Below are 17,871 nucleotides of genomic sequence, written 5' to 3' on the forward strand. Positions count from 1 at the left end.
TTGCTAAGTAACCACAGTGTTTTCTTGCCTGAGACAGGTCAGGGATAAGGCTTAGTAAAAATGCTTAAGGAGTTTAAATGTTATCAAAGGAAAAAATGACTTACTCTACACGGTAATGATGTAAATAAGAGAATACAAAAGTAGTGCCAATTATAGTAGGAAAATCACCCTTTAAAGAATTCTGAACATGTTTATTTTAGATGTACTATTGTGTCTTCAAAAGAAATAGCGGAACAGTGCTCCGGATTTTATCAACAGACTACAAAAATCACTTCTAGCAAACCTCTCTGGGTTGGCAACGAGATGGCCTGGATACGGTAACAGCTGCTCTTTAAAACCTTTTGTTTCCATGAGAAGGCCTCAGCAGAAGCAGTGATAAAGTGTTAAAGAAAACTGAGAGGGTAAACAGAAGGTTACACCACTTTTCTTTCCCCCAAAGTGCTATTATTTCTCAAAGATCGTCCCTGTACCAGACATATGCACTTGGTCTAGTTTCCTTCTAGGCATGTTACTTTGCCTTTTTCCAACATGAAAATAATTGTCCCATTAGGTCTGTTTGGATTAAGTATTTCGGTTACCATGTGTCTATGGAATACCACATGCTTGTACTTTCTAAGCACTCCATTGATACATTACTTATCTGCTGTGTTAATGAGCTGTACCAATGTACAGCTTCTTTCGGTTGTTCCAGTATTGCACACCGCCTTGCCTATTTTCTTTGCGTCTTTTCCTTCATCATCTGCTTTTCCTTTCAGCACCACCACATGCCCTTTGAGGAATGTTGGGGGAGACATCACATTATTTTGTTCAATAGCTTCGGATTCTCCGGTGGTTCTCTCACCACTGTGAACCTTAATCTTTTAAAAGTGTTCAAAAGATAGTCTGTCTTTAGAAAGCAGTTAAAATTGTTCACTCAGCCACAAAGCATGAACATACTGAAGTGACAGCCAGACACTAAAATATTAAGTATTGCCAATAAGTCACAAATGAAATTGCCTGCCGCTGCAGCACTTCTGTAAAATTTCTCGCTCTATTTTTTTGTTGAGGCCTGAACAGTATTACAGCATGTCCTAATTAAGGCATTAAAAGATACTAAAATTTGAAATATTGGAATGAAAGTTTAAATATTGTACAAGGACAACACATCGCAGAATACAGTAATTTTTGGCACCTGTTTACTCTGTTGCTGTAGAGAATTTCTCATGCCGACGGGCACCCGAGAACCCACGGATAAAGGTGCACTTACTTATGCAGCTCGCTCAGGATTTCTGGATCAGTACAGCCTTCCTTCCTCACGGGCCTCAAAGTCACAATTAACTGGCACAGTCAAAACAACATTTGTTTTCTTGCATGAGGATTTTTGATCCTCTCCAGGAATAGCCTTGGAAAAGCAGGAATGTACCAGTATTTCTTGCAACAAGTTTTAGTAGTCTTCAACTATTTTTATCTTTAAACCTTTTAATAATATAAATGAGAGCACAAAGTTTGAGAACACTACAAAACCACTGAAGAGAACCTCGCAAGCTGACAGAAACACACGTATAAATCCCTCCGCTTCGCCAGTGCCCTCCCCTAGGATGCATACGGAGGGCACTCGCAACAGCAGCGGAGGAGGATAGCCTTGGGAAGAGGACAGACACGAGGCTCCCAGTATCTAGGCAGTGGCTGAGTCTTTGAATGGCCCCCTTAAAAAGTCTCTCTGTCTCCACTAACTACAAAAGGGAACCCCTGCCGCTAACCTCCGAATCCAAAAACCCGACTTTGGCGCCCAAAGTTGCACGGCTGTGGGGGCTGGGGTTGCTGCAGGACCAGGAGCCACATGACAAATTACTCTCAGAGCCGCCAAGACGCCATGGCCAGTAACCAAAAGGATACAGAAAACCGCCTTCGGTGCCAGAAAGCAGCAGAGTGCAGCCAAGAGAGATTTCCTTGTCAGAGCAGTACTGTGTGTCAGCATACGCAAAGGGTCCATAACAGCACTATTAGCAGCAGATATGCTGAATGTGAGCTTGTTTGGGTCCTTTATCTTCAACTACTCCTGCCAAATCTCTTTTTTGCTCTAGAGAAGTTCCCTCTCTCCTGCTCTTTGAGTAAATACCTGATTCCAGTGACTCCTCTCCAGCTGGGACTGAATAAACCCTCCTCCTAAAGCTGGCTACCAAGCCCAGGCCTTCTGAAACGCTGTGCAGAAGTAAAGTAGTATGACTGCTTTAGCAGGTAGGAAAACTTATCTACCTGGTACAGAAAATGAGCATTGCTAGCTTCTTTCTGCTTTTTCAACAGCAACACATTTAAAAATGACCTTGGAACACTACTACCCCCACTAGGAGATGGAGCCTCTCATGAATTTATGCAGTATGATTTTATTAGCTAAGTGACAACCAGAAGCATACTAAGAATGTATAGTAGAAATGGAAGACACTTACTAGCAGAAGAGTAACTTTCTTTCCAAAGACTGACTTAGAGCAACCAAAAAGCCTGAATGATTTGGTTTAAAATCAATCAGATTGTGTGCCAACACAGTGAGGCAGCTAGAACAACTCTCCTGTAACATCTCAGTATGGACAAGCTTTCCTTCACCTCCTGAAATCAATCAGTCCAAAGCTTTGCACTCTAATTTATCTGCTGCAAATCAAGGAAGCCAACAAGCAGCCATTTTTTGACTGATTTAGGAAGATAGTGTTTTTCTTCCTTGAGCAGGGAAACGAGCAGCCAATCACTACTGAGATGAAGATGCACGAGCAACGCAGCGTGAAAGACGATGCATGATATACTTTAAATGCCAAGAGCCACTGCTATCAGTCTCATGAAACAAGGCATCAAAACTAACAGGAGAAAAGGAGCCACTTAAACTGAACAGAAGTGCATCACAAAGCCACTAAAGGTCAGGCTCTGAATTTTCAAAAAGTCGTATTTTAAAAGAGAGCAGCCCAGTGATGCTGATCTCACACCACTGCTTATTTGCTCTCTCGGACCAGGTATCCTCAGGGGCGCATCCAAACTTCGACCATCACTGCACCTAATCAGTACCTCCCAGCAGCCAGTGCAGAGACTTTCAGCAGAAAAGACTCTCCCCCAGGTTTAAGGCCTATTTGTCACAGCTGAGCATCATGAAACAAGTAAAATGACTCTCTGTTCTGAAACAGCCATAACAGAAAGGCATTTCTGTCTGCAGCCTAAACTTTGTGGGTTGAAATTGAACATCTTGAATTTTATAAATCAGCATTGATTTGTATCTAATCTTTGCCTTCATAACAAAAACCCGTGTTGTTAACCCTTTGGCTTTGCGTGCATAAAACTGCCGCAATGTATTAAGAGATGTTAAAACGCTGCTTTAAGTCACGTTACTTGTACAGACATTTCATTGGCCTATGCTCTACCCAAAACAGCTAACTCGGAAACTAAACACATTTTTCCACCAAGAGCAATGATGCTGCCAAGAAAATTAACACATCCCTTGTTTCATCCTGCTCTTTTTAGGTTGCTAGCACAGCCTCTGTATTATTCACTTTTACAAAAACAGCTACTGACAGCTCTGCTTGGATGTTTTCTGCAGAACAGTTTTATTAATTTTTCCACAAGTTAACATGCATTTTGAGAACACCAACATGTACTGAACCTGTTATCTAACTGTGAACTATTTCCTTCCCCCACAGTTTACTGCACAGCAGCTTTTAGATTAGAAGTTTTAGAATATAAAATGATGCCTGAAGAAGCTTTCTTTTGCAACTTTCCAACAAAACGCTTACTTCCTCTGCAGGCAAGTATCAAAATTAAAAATGTCTCCACTCAGGAAAGATTGATCACTTTGCAGTGAGGCTACTTTCAATACTATCACTGGGGAAAAAATACTTGTTTCTCACAGCTGTTCACAAATTACTTTAGCTTTACTGGGAGTAGGAGAAAGTAAAGATTACTGCTCATTTCAACATCTAGGAGGACAGGTTTATTAGAATGCTTTATTTTTAGAACCATGATTTTTTTTCCCAGTTCATTAGAGAGCATTTCAGTGGATGCAGCAATAAACCCAGAGAAGCTGCACGCACTTGTGTTGAGTCTTTATAGAGTGACCAGTTACTGTTCATTTGTGAGGTAACCTTTCCTTTTTTTCTGGCTAATGCTATTTTACTCTCTACATAGTTTTCAAATGACTAATAAACAAAATACAAAGGAACTCGGACAATATGGATTCTATACTACATCCATTGATGATCTGGCAAGTTCTGTAGGTGGCTAGAGCATTTGCCCATAGAAAGCCCCATTAATTTTATTGGAAAGGAGCAAAGGGACAAATCATTAATTAAAAGGAACAGTTCTCAACAACATTTCATAAAATGCTTCTTTTAGTTAATAGAGCTGTTTTCAGTTTTGCTTCCCATATTTAATAACTTGCAGTCAAAACTCAGAAATATCCTAGGGCACATTAGAATCTACAGCTATATTCAGAGGCATACATCTGCCTCTAATAAATTCGATTAGATTTGTATTATGTAATAAATTGAATGGGCATGAACTAATAAATAGGGTAAGAGAAAGGAGAGAGAAAAAGAAAAACAATGTAATGCACTTGAGTAAAGAGATATGCAGTCTGCTATATATTAACAGAAATTAAATTAAATCTTACCTTTGTTATTGTATACATCTAGATAGTTTGGTGCTGAAAAAATTGTGATTAGTGAAGGGAAGCCTGTTGTTTGGCTTTTTCTGTACATACGATACCTAGAGGAAAGAGAAGTAGTTATTGTCTGGTGTTGTATGCGCATTTGTCCCTGACCAAATATATGGCAAAAAACCCTAGTAAATTACTTCACTGGCTTTTAGAAACACCATGGCAGAAAAGCACACACATTCACTTTTTAAGGTCACAGAAAGACATTTCCTGTAGATTTACCCTGCAGCTCCACTTAGGACAGCTAAGCGTGCACACCATAGGCGAAAGGCGCACCTCCACTTGCAGTTTAGCATGCCGCAGGTTCTTTTTGCTACAAATTTGCTCAGTGTCCATCCCTGGAGGCTGGTGGCAGCGACCCTGTGGGACCGAGGCGGAAGGCGAGCACCAGCGCCCCATCTGAAGCACCCCATGTGCCATGGAGACGCAGGGTACTCCCTTCAGAAGCGAAGCGCATCTCCGCCATGACCCTCCAGCTGCTTGCGCTCTCTGCACGTGCAAGTGATGGCAAGGCCATGGGAGATGGTAGCGGAGCAATCTGCTTCTCGCTGCCTTATGCACGGATGCGTTACGCATGCCTAGGACTGGCAGCTAGCAAAAAGATTCACTGCTGGTAAACACAGTGTGGGCATATGGTCCTAGCATCATAACAAATCACACCTGATCAAACCCTGGGCCTTCCTTCTTCTGTGCTGCACCAGTTGCTAACGTAGACTCAGTCTAAAAATATTCTGCTTACACAAATCTGATTGCTGAGGCTTAAGCATAGGAAGCTGAAGGAAAAGGAATAGTGCACATTTCAGGGAAAAGCAAGGCTCCAGGGGCCTCTCTGAAAGTTGATTAACCACTGACTCTAAGGGCTCAAGACTCTGCGCTCCGTCCTTTGGCTGGAGGCTGCTTCTCCAGATAGGTTTATGGAGAAATAATAAAAAACAAAAACAACCCCCCCCCCCCCCCCCAAACCGCAAAACAATCTCCTTAGGAAGTAAATGAAGTACATTAATTCAGGTTTCTCAGAATATCATGGGAGACTAACATTTTCCATGAGGTGGTCCTCCTAATTCACTGTTAATCTGCAAATCTTAATACTCTATATGCATCCAACTACAAATATAATCATCCAGTCTTTAGACAAATTATTTACTTTTTTCCTTTCTTGTGGGAAAAGGAAAGTATGAGAAGGGGAGGTGAAAAGAGAGGCTCAAGTATTTCAGTGCTATGTCTAATCAAATCCAGTTTATTAACCAGCTAGCTAATTGCATATTTTCATTACCTAACCTTGCTGCCTTATGAAAAAATCAAAGGCCTCCTGGCCCAACGGGGCAAAACATAATCAATCAAGCATTACATATGCAGGTAACTGGAAGCAAACTAACCAAACAGTATTTTTGTCTTACTAAGATACAAGTAACACCAAATTCTACTCTTTAGCCTTCAGCTATCAGAAACTGAAGAATTTGGCAACCATCCACAGTACTTGTACTGAAACCATTGTACGGTCTCAATGCAATCTCTTCTTCAGAATTTTACTTTTCACCCTTTTTTTGGAAAGCAATACAATAAAAATGGAATTTCATTACCCTTGGGTATTTCATGCCAGTTATTTTTGGCAGACTAATAGCTTGCTTTTAATTGCATTGAGGTTTTTAAGCATGTAGTAATTCAAACATTCAAAATAGCTTTTTATATCTATACTGAATAGCAATCTCATTCCTACAATCTTGTTACTTTATCTTTTATTACTATTCAGAGTAGGTAAAGTTGCTGCCTCCAAGTAAACACGTTAAGAAGATATGCAAAGCTATTTGTTCAGATACCAGTCCTTCACTAAAATCTCACAAGTGTGGTGCATTTCAACGAATAAATACTTTTTTTTTTCAAGTGGCATAAAAAATGCTAGCTTTTCTCTGGCAAGAGTTACATGACTGAACCATCAACAAAACCAGATGATTGACCAGGATCACCTTTGCACAATCTCAGACTCCTTAAATCCATTACTGATAATCCAGCATAAAATCATTTCTGACCATTTTGAATTCCAGTAGTTTGTTGTCTTGATAAACCACAAAACCAGCATGCTCAGAGTTTCAGTTAGGTGTGAAAGACTTGAAGAGATGACAGTTCTGGCCTTCGTGAGCCAAATCACTTCCCGAGAGTCATGGCAATCAGTGTGTCAGACTTCAGTCTCGGGGGCATTTGTAAAACTCCTTTTGTTGGGCTGAATTTGCTTCCCCTCGTCAGTTTGGCATCCAAATCGCTTTTGGTCATTTTATGCCACATAAATCACTAACGCCAAATAAGTGGGATATACGGAGATTCGGTGAGCCCTGTAACTTAGTACTAGTCATGTAAAAGACTGCATTTTAATGCCAGCATATGATTTTTAAAACCACGAATAGAAAGTGATAACTTGCAACTTAGTTTTAAGTTTCCTGATTCATTTTTACTCGGTTGTTCTTTCCTTGTTCTACTTGACAACAAGGAACAATTATTCAGTATTAGTGCCGCCTCTCCCTCGCCACACACACTTACCCAGCATCCTGGGCTTCATGAGCTCGGAGTATAGATAACAAGTTATTGTGCTGTAGGAATTCACATACAGCAGGGTAACTGTTGAAAGAAAATAATAGCACCTGTTATGGCATTATCAGAAGCACCACATTTAACTCCAGCTTTCAAAAATGTTTCAATCAACGTGCATCATTCATGAAGTCAGCCCTGATCTGCAGGCAGATATCAGCAGAGCCAGCACTAAAAGCAGCACGGTCCCTCCACCCCCGTTACAGGGTGGAGAGGCACACTGAAGCTTGCAATTCATTATGTAACAACAATCGCCTTAGTGATCGTCAGAAAGTCATTTATTGTATTATACTTTAAGATTTAGCATGCTCATAAGAAGAAAAATGCAATACAATGGTTGGATGCAACAAAAGCCTTCTTGCCCACTGGCTATTGTATGCATACACTGCTTATGGAGACCAGATAACACAGTGGTGTGTGAAAAGAGATGGAGAAAGGCAGAAAGAAGAAAGGGGAACCAGTCTCCACATCGAAGATGTTTAATCTTCTGAACTGCAGCTCTGTGGTAAACAAGAATTACCTTTCCTCTCGGCAGCTTCAAAAGTGAATTCTATGACTTCTGAAGCCCTAAAAACGTGCCCACTGAATACTCCTTTATATGGTATGTTCTACTGCTCTAATGAAAAAAATACATATTAAAGGAAAATGGTACAAGTTCCTTAATTCCACCTATTCCACATGACCAGGATTGCTTTCCAAGAGAATGGAGCCCATTGCTACCACCTCAGCCCTGTGAAACCCATTCTTGTTGTTAAAGACACTAAGCATGTACGAAAAAACACATGTAACAGAAACAAAACATAATATAACCTGTATGCAGTTTTGAAAACACAATTTTAAAGCATGAAATACTAAGTTTTTAGAGAAAAATTACTTGAAGTGATACCTAAATGCAGGTTACAGAACTGAAAATACCCCATTTTGCTGCTTTTGAAAAAAAAATGTTTTCTGGGCAGAGGGAGGAGAAGGAGAAGAACGTTAATGACTGTTTTCTTCTTACTTTTAAACCACCGATGACTCTCCATGTCTGTATTAAATGACAAAAAGCATGATGGCCACCTATCAGTTCAAGACAGGAAGCAAAACATCTCATATCATTGGTAATTTAATACAGAACTGAAGAAAGCCAAAAATTCCTGGCCTCCCTTCCAAAAGCCAATTGCGGCAAGAGCAAAACAGGACTAAGAATGAGCACATAAAACGGTAGAGGAGAAGTGGTAATGGAACAAAAAGACTTCAAGGATGCGACAAAACTTTACCAGGCCCCTTAAACACGTATAAGGGTGTGAACAGATGACACCTAGAGGCTCTTCCCTCTCTTGTTCAGGTCAGTTCTATATGATTTTGTAGATTTGTTTTGTTCTACACAGATTTATTTCCCACCCTTGAAACCAATCAATCTTTACACTGACGGGTTTGTATTTCATGATTTTTCATCAGGGTAGAAAAGGTGACACCCCTATGATGTAGCAGATGGCCTTATTCCAAATCCCTACAGCCTGGTGACCCTACATTTTAAAGGTACTTCTGAATTTCACATTCCTCATTGGCAAAGATGCAGCACAATATTGGTCCCATTCTCACAGAACCTTAGATAGGTTGCATTTAAAATGCTATGCGCAAGCAGAAACCAGGTGCTAGCACCTCCTGCCAATTGCTTCAGCTGAATTCACTCAATAACATAGGTAGAATTCCATAATAGTAAGTCAATAAATATTTTGGAAAAAAACTTTTTTTTCCTCCCCCCCCCCCTTTTTTTTTTCTTTTCCAATTCAGACATTGCAAGCTGCACTGTTTCTATTGTAAAACGAATGTCCATGATCAGGCTGTCAGACATATACATCAACGTACAGCAAAAGGTTAACACAGAAAGTCTTGAGGTCGGCCACAGATCAACTAAATGGTTCGGAAGATCTGCAAAGCCAGGTAGGCTCAAATCTGCAACTTCATCTGCAGCAGGAAGCTACTGCCTTCCCCTGACGTCAGTGAAACTCCTCTGGCACCAACAGAGGAGCCATTTGCAGAATTAGGGCCAGAGACTCCTTCATCTGTCCATTATCATAAATACTGTCCGGTGCAAGGCAGAGTTGAAACAAGTTTGCTGTCCCAGCCGACGGCAATCTCACTGAAACTATTCCTCTCTCTGTCTCTCTCTCTCTCAGACTTGGTGATTATAGCATACACTAGCATCTTCGGTGAATCTTCAGGGCATATTTAAACAAACATCTGAATTTACTTTCAGTATCAGAAGTTGCCTGCAAATCAGTAGCACAACAAGCAGGCAGGGCACAGAAGAGAAGTTTAATATTACTGTCTTGTGCTGCCCTGTCTGACTGTAGCTGACTTCAAGCTTCAAAGCTATGAAGCCAGAAACACTCTTACAAAAAAGTTGACACACTTAAAGTAGAAAAGATACATTCCAGAAGTTACTGCTTACACTTTTGTTTGTTTTAATAACAACGGTAGAAGGATACCTTGGTTGAGCTATTTAGAATTTTGACATACATGTCATCTTCATTTTGCAATTATCTTTACTCTATTTTTTGCTAGGTTCTGTACTTATGGCAAATGCACCCTGTATGCTTATCATGTGAAATAGGCTGAAACTGGTTGGAGACAAACTCCAAAATACTCTCTCATTCATCAAAACCAGCCAGCAGACAGACAACCTAGAAATTCAAGTCTCCAGGAAGCAATATGCTAATTATTTGATCTTCAAATTGTCAGGACTGCTTCATGAAATTTCAATCTGTTTTTGGTAGCACTTGTCTAATTTCTTTCTCAGCGTTCAGCAGGCAGGCAGGCAAGAAAGAAAGAAAGGGAATAAATTCACTAGCAACTCAGCATGCTTTTGGAGGCAATTCTTTGCACACTTCTGTTTTTGCAAAAGAAACTTCTCTTCACCACAAATCTTAGCATGTTGTAACATTCTCAAAAACTGCATATGTCTTTACCGACAGCCTCTACGTCTTAGTTCAGAAGTAACACCATTCTGTGAGAAAATAAACTTTAAAAGATGCAAAGAAACTCCTAATGTACCAATGATATTTTGTGAAACTGTTACTTATTTCATGAATTGGTTGCAAACTAATTCAGAATTTCTAGAAAACTCTTAACTATTTCAGACCTTTCAGGCCCACTGCATCCTGGCTTAGCTACTAAGTACACTGTTTTAAAGATGGATTTTATTTGTACAGCACTTGGAACACAAAATGTAGGAGGCAGATTCTACCACCTTCACTAACAAGAACTGGTACTTTGATAAATAAGAATTGTATTAACTTTTAAAATAGAAAAAATGCTGTGCATTAATCTATTTATAGTAAACTAATTATTATAATTTTTTTAGTACCATAGTATATTTCAAATCTTTCAGTAATGCTAGCAAAAACATTGAAAACTCTATTAAGGTGCTCATTAAATCTATTTGAATGCTTTTGATGGCATATTAATGCCATAGTCTGCTAAGTATTTATGTTTCATCCCTATCACAATCAGTGGCCATGCAAGGACTCTGTCACTGGATACTTGGTTGTTCTTTATGCATCTATGTCTTGACAAAAAAAAATGTAAACCCAAGTGTTTGCAATGCATAAGAGTACTCTAGAACACCTATGTGTTTTAGGGTATATATTGTACTATATGTATATTTACATATATATTTAGTTAATAACATAAAATATACCTATTTACAAATTTATTTTATATACATAATTTTTCCTAGTACGTTACATCTTTACTTGCACTGGTAGTTATTACTGAAAACTGAGCTATCGATGATTTTCCTTCTTGGGCCTTGCAGAACTTTTCACAGCAGAAAGGAAGCATATTGAAATTGCCAACGCTGAACTTTCAGAATAGTTACCAGATGAAAAGAAAAAAAAAACCAAAAAGAGAATTTGACCATCAGCCCTGGCACCCCTCTCTTCTCAAGGAAAGCAACCAAACACAACGCACCTCAGAAAGCAACGCTGCGAAGGGAGGCTTGAGGCCGAGGCGACGGAGAGGCTGACTTGGCGTGGGCAGAGCTGCACTGACGCTGAGCGCGGCCCGGCACCACGATCCACGGCTGTGCCGTACCCGCTGGGCACACCGGCCCCTCGGCTCGGAGGCAGCGTGGCCATTGCTAACAGCACCCAAGTCTGGGGCACGCAGCCGCCCCCTCCGCTCTCCTGCCTTCCCGCCCTCCCAAATGGGCCGTCGCAGTGCGTGCCGCACCACTAGCCCAGGCACGGGTATCACTGCTTTCCTGGATTTGAAGCCCAGGATGTTGCGTAGAGATGTTACAATTCCCTCTTTTCATTGCTGGGCAACTAGAGAGTAACAACCAAAATGCACTGGTGACAAATGATGTCTACTTCACACAGCAGCGCTGCAAATTCACCTGATGGCAGAGGGAGAAGCAGAACGGACCCCACACTAACATCCATTCACCATGTTATTTTCCACTATTGATTCATCCTCTCCCAGAGTTCAGATAACGAAACAACCAAAAAGGTTTAACAAAGGAGCAATAAGGTGATGGGGAAGGCAAAAAGGCGGCTCCATAATTGCTTCTGTGCCAGTTCTGTAGCATGACGCGCTCACAGCATGCCCACAAAGAACAAACTTGCAGAGTCTCTGAATCTGTAAGCATAACTCACATATAGGCATTACGTTATGGGACGGCTTGCATCAAAGATCGTGGTAAGAGCACACACTATTTTGCAGTATTCAGGGACAAGATACAATCATGTAGTAACAGAGAGAGGAAAACTACTCAAGTAAAAACTATTGCTAAACATACTGACCAAATTAAAAAAACAATCTCGACCAAACATTACACAAAAGACCTGCTGTCCCAGCCATGATTTCCCCGACCACATTCCAAGTCCTCCTGCAACCACTTAACAGCCCCATCAGTTTGTTACTTTATGCATGAAAGAGATGAAAAATTCAGAAAAAAATTAGCACAAAGCCTAATGCATCATCTTCCTTCAGTTTCCCAAGGGCAACGTTACTGCTTGCTTCTGAGACTTCTGGACATTTTGAAGCTGAACAGTCATTTGCAGCTAGAGGCTACAAGCCCCGTGGAACAGTACGTTGCCAGTTTCAGGCACAACCAGTCTATAGTACGCTCTCAGGCTTGGGTTTGGTGTTTGCAATTGTCTAAAAAGATTGCCTTTATAAAATAGCTTAAACTCCCAAATCATGCGGGATGGCTTCAGCAACTGCAGTGATCTCAAATGCTGACAGGCTGCCATTCAAACCACTGGCAAATGAGAACTCATTTACATACATTTCTTTTCATAATTAATTGTGACTAAATGTAGACTTATGGTACATTTTGTTTAGGAATTTTTACATTAACTTCTGAAAACTGAGGTTTATAATGAAAAATCTGATAGACAGTTGATTATGTTCATTATCAGTGCAGCTGTTCAGAATGTCTGGCCTATTACATTTTTTTCCATAGTATTCTTTTCATCCAGTGTTAAGTACTGCATTGAAAGCAGTTATAATGAAGTGGTAAAAATGCTTCTAAATAGACATGATAGGTTCTTCTTTCCATTTGAAAGGTAAGTACAAAAAATTTTTTTTGTTTGTTTGTTTTTTTAATAATTCCTTGAGTTAACTTTCTTATTCTTCATAAATTCATAGAAAATAGACTTCTACGAGCACAATTTGGTTCTTTTTCAGATTCTGTGGGCTCCGTTACTTAGAATGACAAAGTTGTCAAATAGCGTTCCAAGCATTTACGAAAACTCTGGCTGCCATCTTTTCTGAGAAAATATGCTTTTTTCCCCCCTAAGTGAATAAACTGGCAACCGTAATGAACAAGTACTCATATTACCCAGACCACTACCCTGTAAGTGCTTTATCCAGACATTTTAGTTCCAAAAAGGCAAGATAACTCCAATTTTTTGCTTTAGCTACTTGGGGAGCAGGGGCTGGGGAGAAGCAAAGTTTTCAGCAATACATGACTGTCACATATACCGTACCACTGTGACAATATGTCAGTTTGGTCCTCTCCAGATGCAATTTCACATTAGACAGGTAACTCTAATCATGCTCCCCTTCTCTTTCTGAATATTCTATGACAATCTGGAGAGGAAAACCCAGAGGTATAAAAAGAGAAATCCCAAAGCGCTGGTCCTTGGGAGGGCAGGATCTCTCCAAGCCCTCCAGGTAAAGCAACAGGAAGTCATACAAGATGCCAAAACACCAAAGATCTTGGCAAAAGTTATCGGAAAACAATTTTTGCACAAAAGAATTTCAGCTTGCATGAATTGGTCCTTTCTAATCAAAGTAACCATCTTGTCAGCAAACTCCCAACCAGTTTTCATAATTGCTCCCTTCCAGAAGCATTCCCCTCCTTGCCTCGCTTTGCAAAGCCCAGATTGCAATTCGGCCAAAAATAAAACAGTTGGCCAGGAGGGAAAACAAACAAACAAGAAGCCCCCACGCAACAGGCCGTTCCAGAACGGCCTAGCCTGCTGCCTGCACTTCATGTGTCATGCTGAATCACAGCAGAGCAGTGACTCACAGAGACAACAAAATACCCGCGGAGAAGCGAGAAAGATGTTATTCTCCATGGAATATGAGATTATGATATTCCCTACTTTAGCACCCTTTTTTGATTGAAATTCTCCTCATACACATTTTTATGAATACCGAGCTATATTTTGCATGATCACTAAGTTTTGAAGAGAAAAACAATACGTTGCTAAAAATAAGTAAAATTGGTCTTCCAGCAATAACTGGAAAAACTGAAGCCCACAGCAAACACACTCAGTTGTATAAATTTCTGCCTGCTGCTGGCTTTTCAGTTTTGCCAAGGAATACCCAGTCCTTCTCACAGGAACACGTGCTTGTGTGCATGTAACACACATATGTGAGAGTAGGCAAATATAAGTTCTCAATAATAAATCTCAATAAAAGCATTGACTAACAGTGACAAAACTAAACTATTTTGAAAATTAACTGTTCTATACAATATATTCTTTAAACAAAGTTTATTTTCCATCTAAAAGTGTATCTACACTTCAAGACAACCCCAGCATGAGCACAGGCACCTTGTGAGCGTGGGTCTTCCTTCGTTCTGCATTTATGCAATACACCTTGAAGGCCCTAGCTTCCTGAACCCTTTCAAAACTACAAAAATACATAACAGCTTCTGTCTCAGCCAGCTTAGGATGTGTGATCCTGCACTCCAAGAGCCTCGTGATCTCCAGCTCCGGCATGGCTGGCTATGGATCAGTTAGCTATTAGGTCTAATTTAAAGCTTTCAGCCAAGCACAACTAGAGTCATCAGCTAGCTCCACAATTAAGGGAAATGTGAACGTTGAGCAAACACCCTGACGTGGACAAGGCAGAAAACACAAGTCTCATACATTTGATAACTACATTGTATATATATTTTGAAATGCTTACATCACCAAATTAAAAAAAAAAGGGGGGGGGGGAGGTTATCTACACATCGCTTTCCTAAAAGGTAAGAAGTGACCAAAACCAACCAGCTATTTTTTTCCCAGATGACTTCTTTGGAAGCTGTAGCAGCAGTCATACCCACATAACAGCAGACGTTTCTGATCTTTAATCAATCCTGCCTTTAACTGCATTATGTTTATCTGAAGAGATGCAACTCGGACAGGTGAGTAGGAACAACTTCAACCTGATAGTTTACACTAAAATTTCCACAAATTGCTCTTTTGATGGAAAGATTAATAATAACAGCTCTTTTTGATATATGAAAGAGAAAGAAAATTTTAAAAGGAAAGATGACAAAACTTCCCCACCCTAATTATCATTATCCTGTTTCTCGTTTCTATATTCATGAAAACTACCAGCAGATTTTTATTATTGGCCAGCTACATAGTTTAAGTTTTAACAGAGTTACAAGCTTAATTACGAAGTTGTAACACCATTTACATTTTCTTACAGCATTACTGGATAACAACTGAAAGTACTTAAATCTTTGTCAAATACAGCAAACCTTGGAAAGAGCAGAGGAAAAGATGAATATGTAGAAAATGAAGACATGGCTTGGAAGTAGACCTGAGCTTCCACTGTGAACCACTACAAAAAAAATTTGATCCAAGTTTTCTCATGTCCTTCATCATACCACTGAAAAAGAACCAAAACTTTCTTTAGAAAGACGACATTAAAATTTAGCCCAACAGCCTCTCTAAGATTACATGCACACTTAAAAAGGGGTTTCAGCAAAACCCATTTACCTCGCACTTCAGTCCCCAAAGGCCAAAGTCACCTCTGGATTTTTTGCTGCTCCACTCTCCTAGGCAGCTCCCATCACATCTTTTCCTCGGCGCTTTTTTCCTGCCCTTGAGTGTGCTGTCCCTAGTGCTGCACTGAGAAACCAAGCAGGGAGCTCTACTGCATTTGAACAAATAAAGACCTTTTTGCAGAGTCGTCCTGTTAAAGTGGGATATGTTCCCTGTTCTGATGAAGCACGTGAGCAATTCTGCCAACACAACTGAGCAGAAAATGTGAGGGCAGCAAAGAGCTTCTGGGCTTGGGGAAGAGAGCATGGAAGGGTGGGCAGAGGAGTCTGCTTAAACTGCTGCAAGAAATGTTCATATAACTATGCCTCATCCCCTAAAGTGAAACACACAACAACCCAGAAAAGCTTTTCAGCATATAGTTATCTAGTCATTGTATACATATGTTTGGTTTGTGAGTGCAAGCAAACCACTGAACTGATGTGCTGGCAGGGCCCAAATTCTTCTTCTACCCCTGAGCACCTGTAAGGCCAAATCCTTTCCCTTTTCTCCAAGGCTACAAAATAACATTTGCACAGGAGTCTGCAAGGTGAGCTGCTCTGTGCCACTGCTAACCATTTCTGTCTTTTTTTGTTGCCTTTGAAGAATATAAAAATGCATTAAAAAGCCAAACAGCTTTACAAATCTCAGCATTCCTTAAGAACCAATATTAAGCTCACTGGCAAAACCCAAGAAGCTAAAACTTAAAGTCTGCAAACAATTCCTGAGTAAAATGCTCAAGTTCTATGGCCATCTAAGACTTTGGTAAGGCTCACAACCCTCTTGTGCTCTTGTTAACAGTCATTAATTAACTGAGTCTTCTATGCACAAATGACCGCAGAAAGCCAATGTTAAGCTTGCACATGTGCTTACTCCTGATAGGAAGCCCTTGATATATTTTACGTAGGATAAGACACTGCTAATTAACTCAGTAGTGTAACCAAGCTCCAAAAATTCTTTACCAGAGCTTTAACACAAAGAAAATTAAACAAGCTGGGCATGGAGCCAATTGCAATTTTAATGGTTAGGGCCATGAATGCTCATCCTAACTTTGTCTGAATGTGATGAAGGAACACTTTAATTCTGCACCCATCCGGTACATCATACAGGAACAATGTCATTCTCAATCCCAGCGGGGCTGAGAGAGAAGAGATTTTCCCCTCTGCCTCAATAACTGCCTAAACCCACTTACTGGCTGTCTCTCCTCAAGTCAGTGGTATTTCTGACACAGTCCAGTTGACTTCTCCAAGCTTTCTGTTCAGCCACAGAAGCCATTCTCAAGATGGTGAGCAGCATCGCATCTTGCCAAGTTAGATGTGCTTCTCACAGAAATGCCTGAGAGTTACTGCACCACTAGTCCATGAAATAAGAAGTGAAACGGATCATTAACAAGATCAGTGCAACCACCTAAGCACAAATAAATATATACTAAATAAATTCAAGGCAAAACTAGACAATCTGCTAAATAAAGAGGAAACTCCTTTACTGGCTGGAACAGCTGAAAAATCTGGGAAAAAAACAAAACAAGACAAACAAACAAAAAGAAACCAAAAAAACCTCCCACCACACACACACTCAGGGACTAATTATTTCCCTCTTGTTCATAACATTCCCTGAATACAACCTCATTTTCTGTGGGTAAGGATGAAAGAAAAATTTCACTTAACTCATAATGAAGAACTAATTCACACAACTAGCAGTCCATCAATTATTTTTACTCTTTCATGAGATTGCACCACGGTAACATGACCAAGACTGTAAAGGTCATATAAGCTTAAATTTCAGAAAGGAGAAACAAAGTCCCACAACTATTGCTGTTTGTTCACTTTGAGGTGCAGAGGACTTTAAAAGTTTCCAACGATTACTTAAATTTCACACCTATTTTTCACTCTGGCATTGCGTTACTGCTATTTTCATGGGTCTATGGATTCTGAAAATACATACTGTGAAATGTTACTGGATTTGAAAGACATTTCTTAATTGCTCACTCTCAGCACCTTTGAAAATAAGCTACCTATTCTTTACTTCTCCAAATGACAAGTCAGGCCTCTGATTTCAAGAAGTGACATTTTACAGTGCTAGCCGTAAGAGTTTCAACAGCTCGTACACCAAAAGAAATTTCTTGAATAAAAGCTTGATCAGTTTGAAATTCAATAAGCCATACCTGAGTGATCACCTAATAAATGTAGTGAAAAGCTCTTTATACTTTCTGAAATACACTGAGCTCATACTTATAAATGGCTCAACATTTCACAAACAAATGAGTTTTGGATGAATAGAAAAATTTAATATAACACCGAGCTGGAAACTCCTGTTAACATGTAGCAAGTACGTAGAACACTATTATCGTTAAAGTAATTTTTC

At 40.0% G+C, this 17,871-nt stretch overlaps 1 protein-coding gene across 8 annotated transcripts in view; it reads right to left on the minus strand.

The window, feature by feature from the left end:
• PPP3CA (protein phosphatase 3 catalytic subunit alpha) overlaps nucleotides 1-17,871 on the minus strand; it is a 207,406-nt gene that overhangs the window by 27,164 nt on the left and 162,371 nt on the right. For all 8 annotated transcript variants that reach the window (XM_064510526.1, XM_064510519.1, XM_064510524.1 and 5 more), the window contains 2 exons: nucleotides 7,202-7,279; nucleotides 4,625-4,719 (listed from right to left, as the gene is read on the minus strand). In XM_064510526.1, the coding sequence (XP_064366596.1) occupies nucleotides 4,625-4,719; nucleotides 7,202-7,279 (173 nt within the window). The remainder of the gene's footprint in view (nucleotides 1-4,624; nucleotides 4,720-7,201; nucleotides 7,280-17,871) is intronic.

This window comes from Dromaius novaehollandiae, chromosome 4, assembly GCF_036370855.1.
Source record: "Dromaius novaehollandiae isolate bDroNov1 chromosome 4, bDroNov1.hap1, whole genome shotgun sequence".
Lineage (NCBI taxonomy): Eukaryota > Metazoa > Chordata > Aves > Casuariiformes > Dromaiidae > Dromaius > Dromaius novaehollandiae.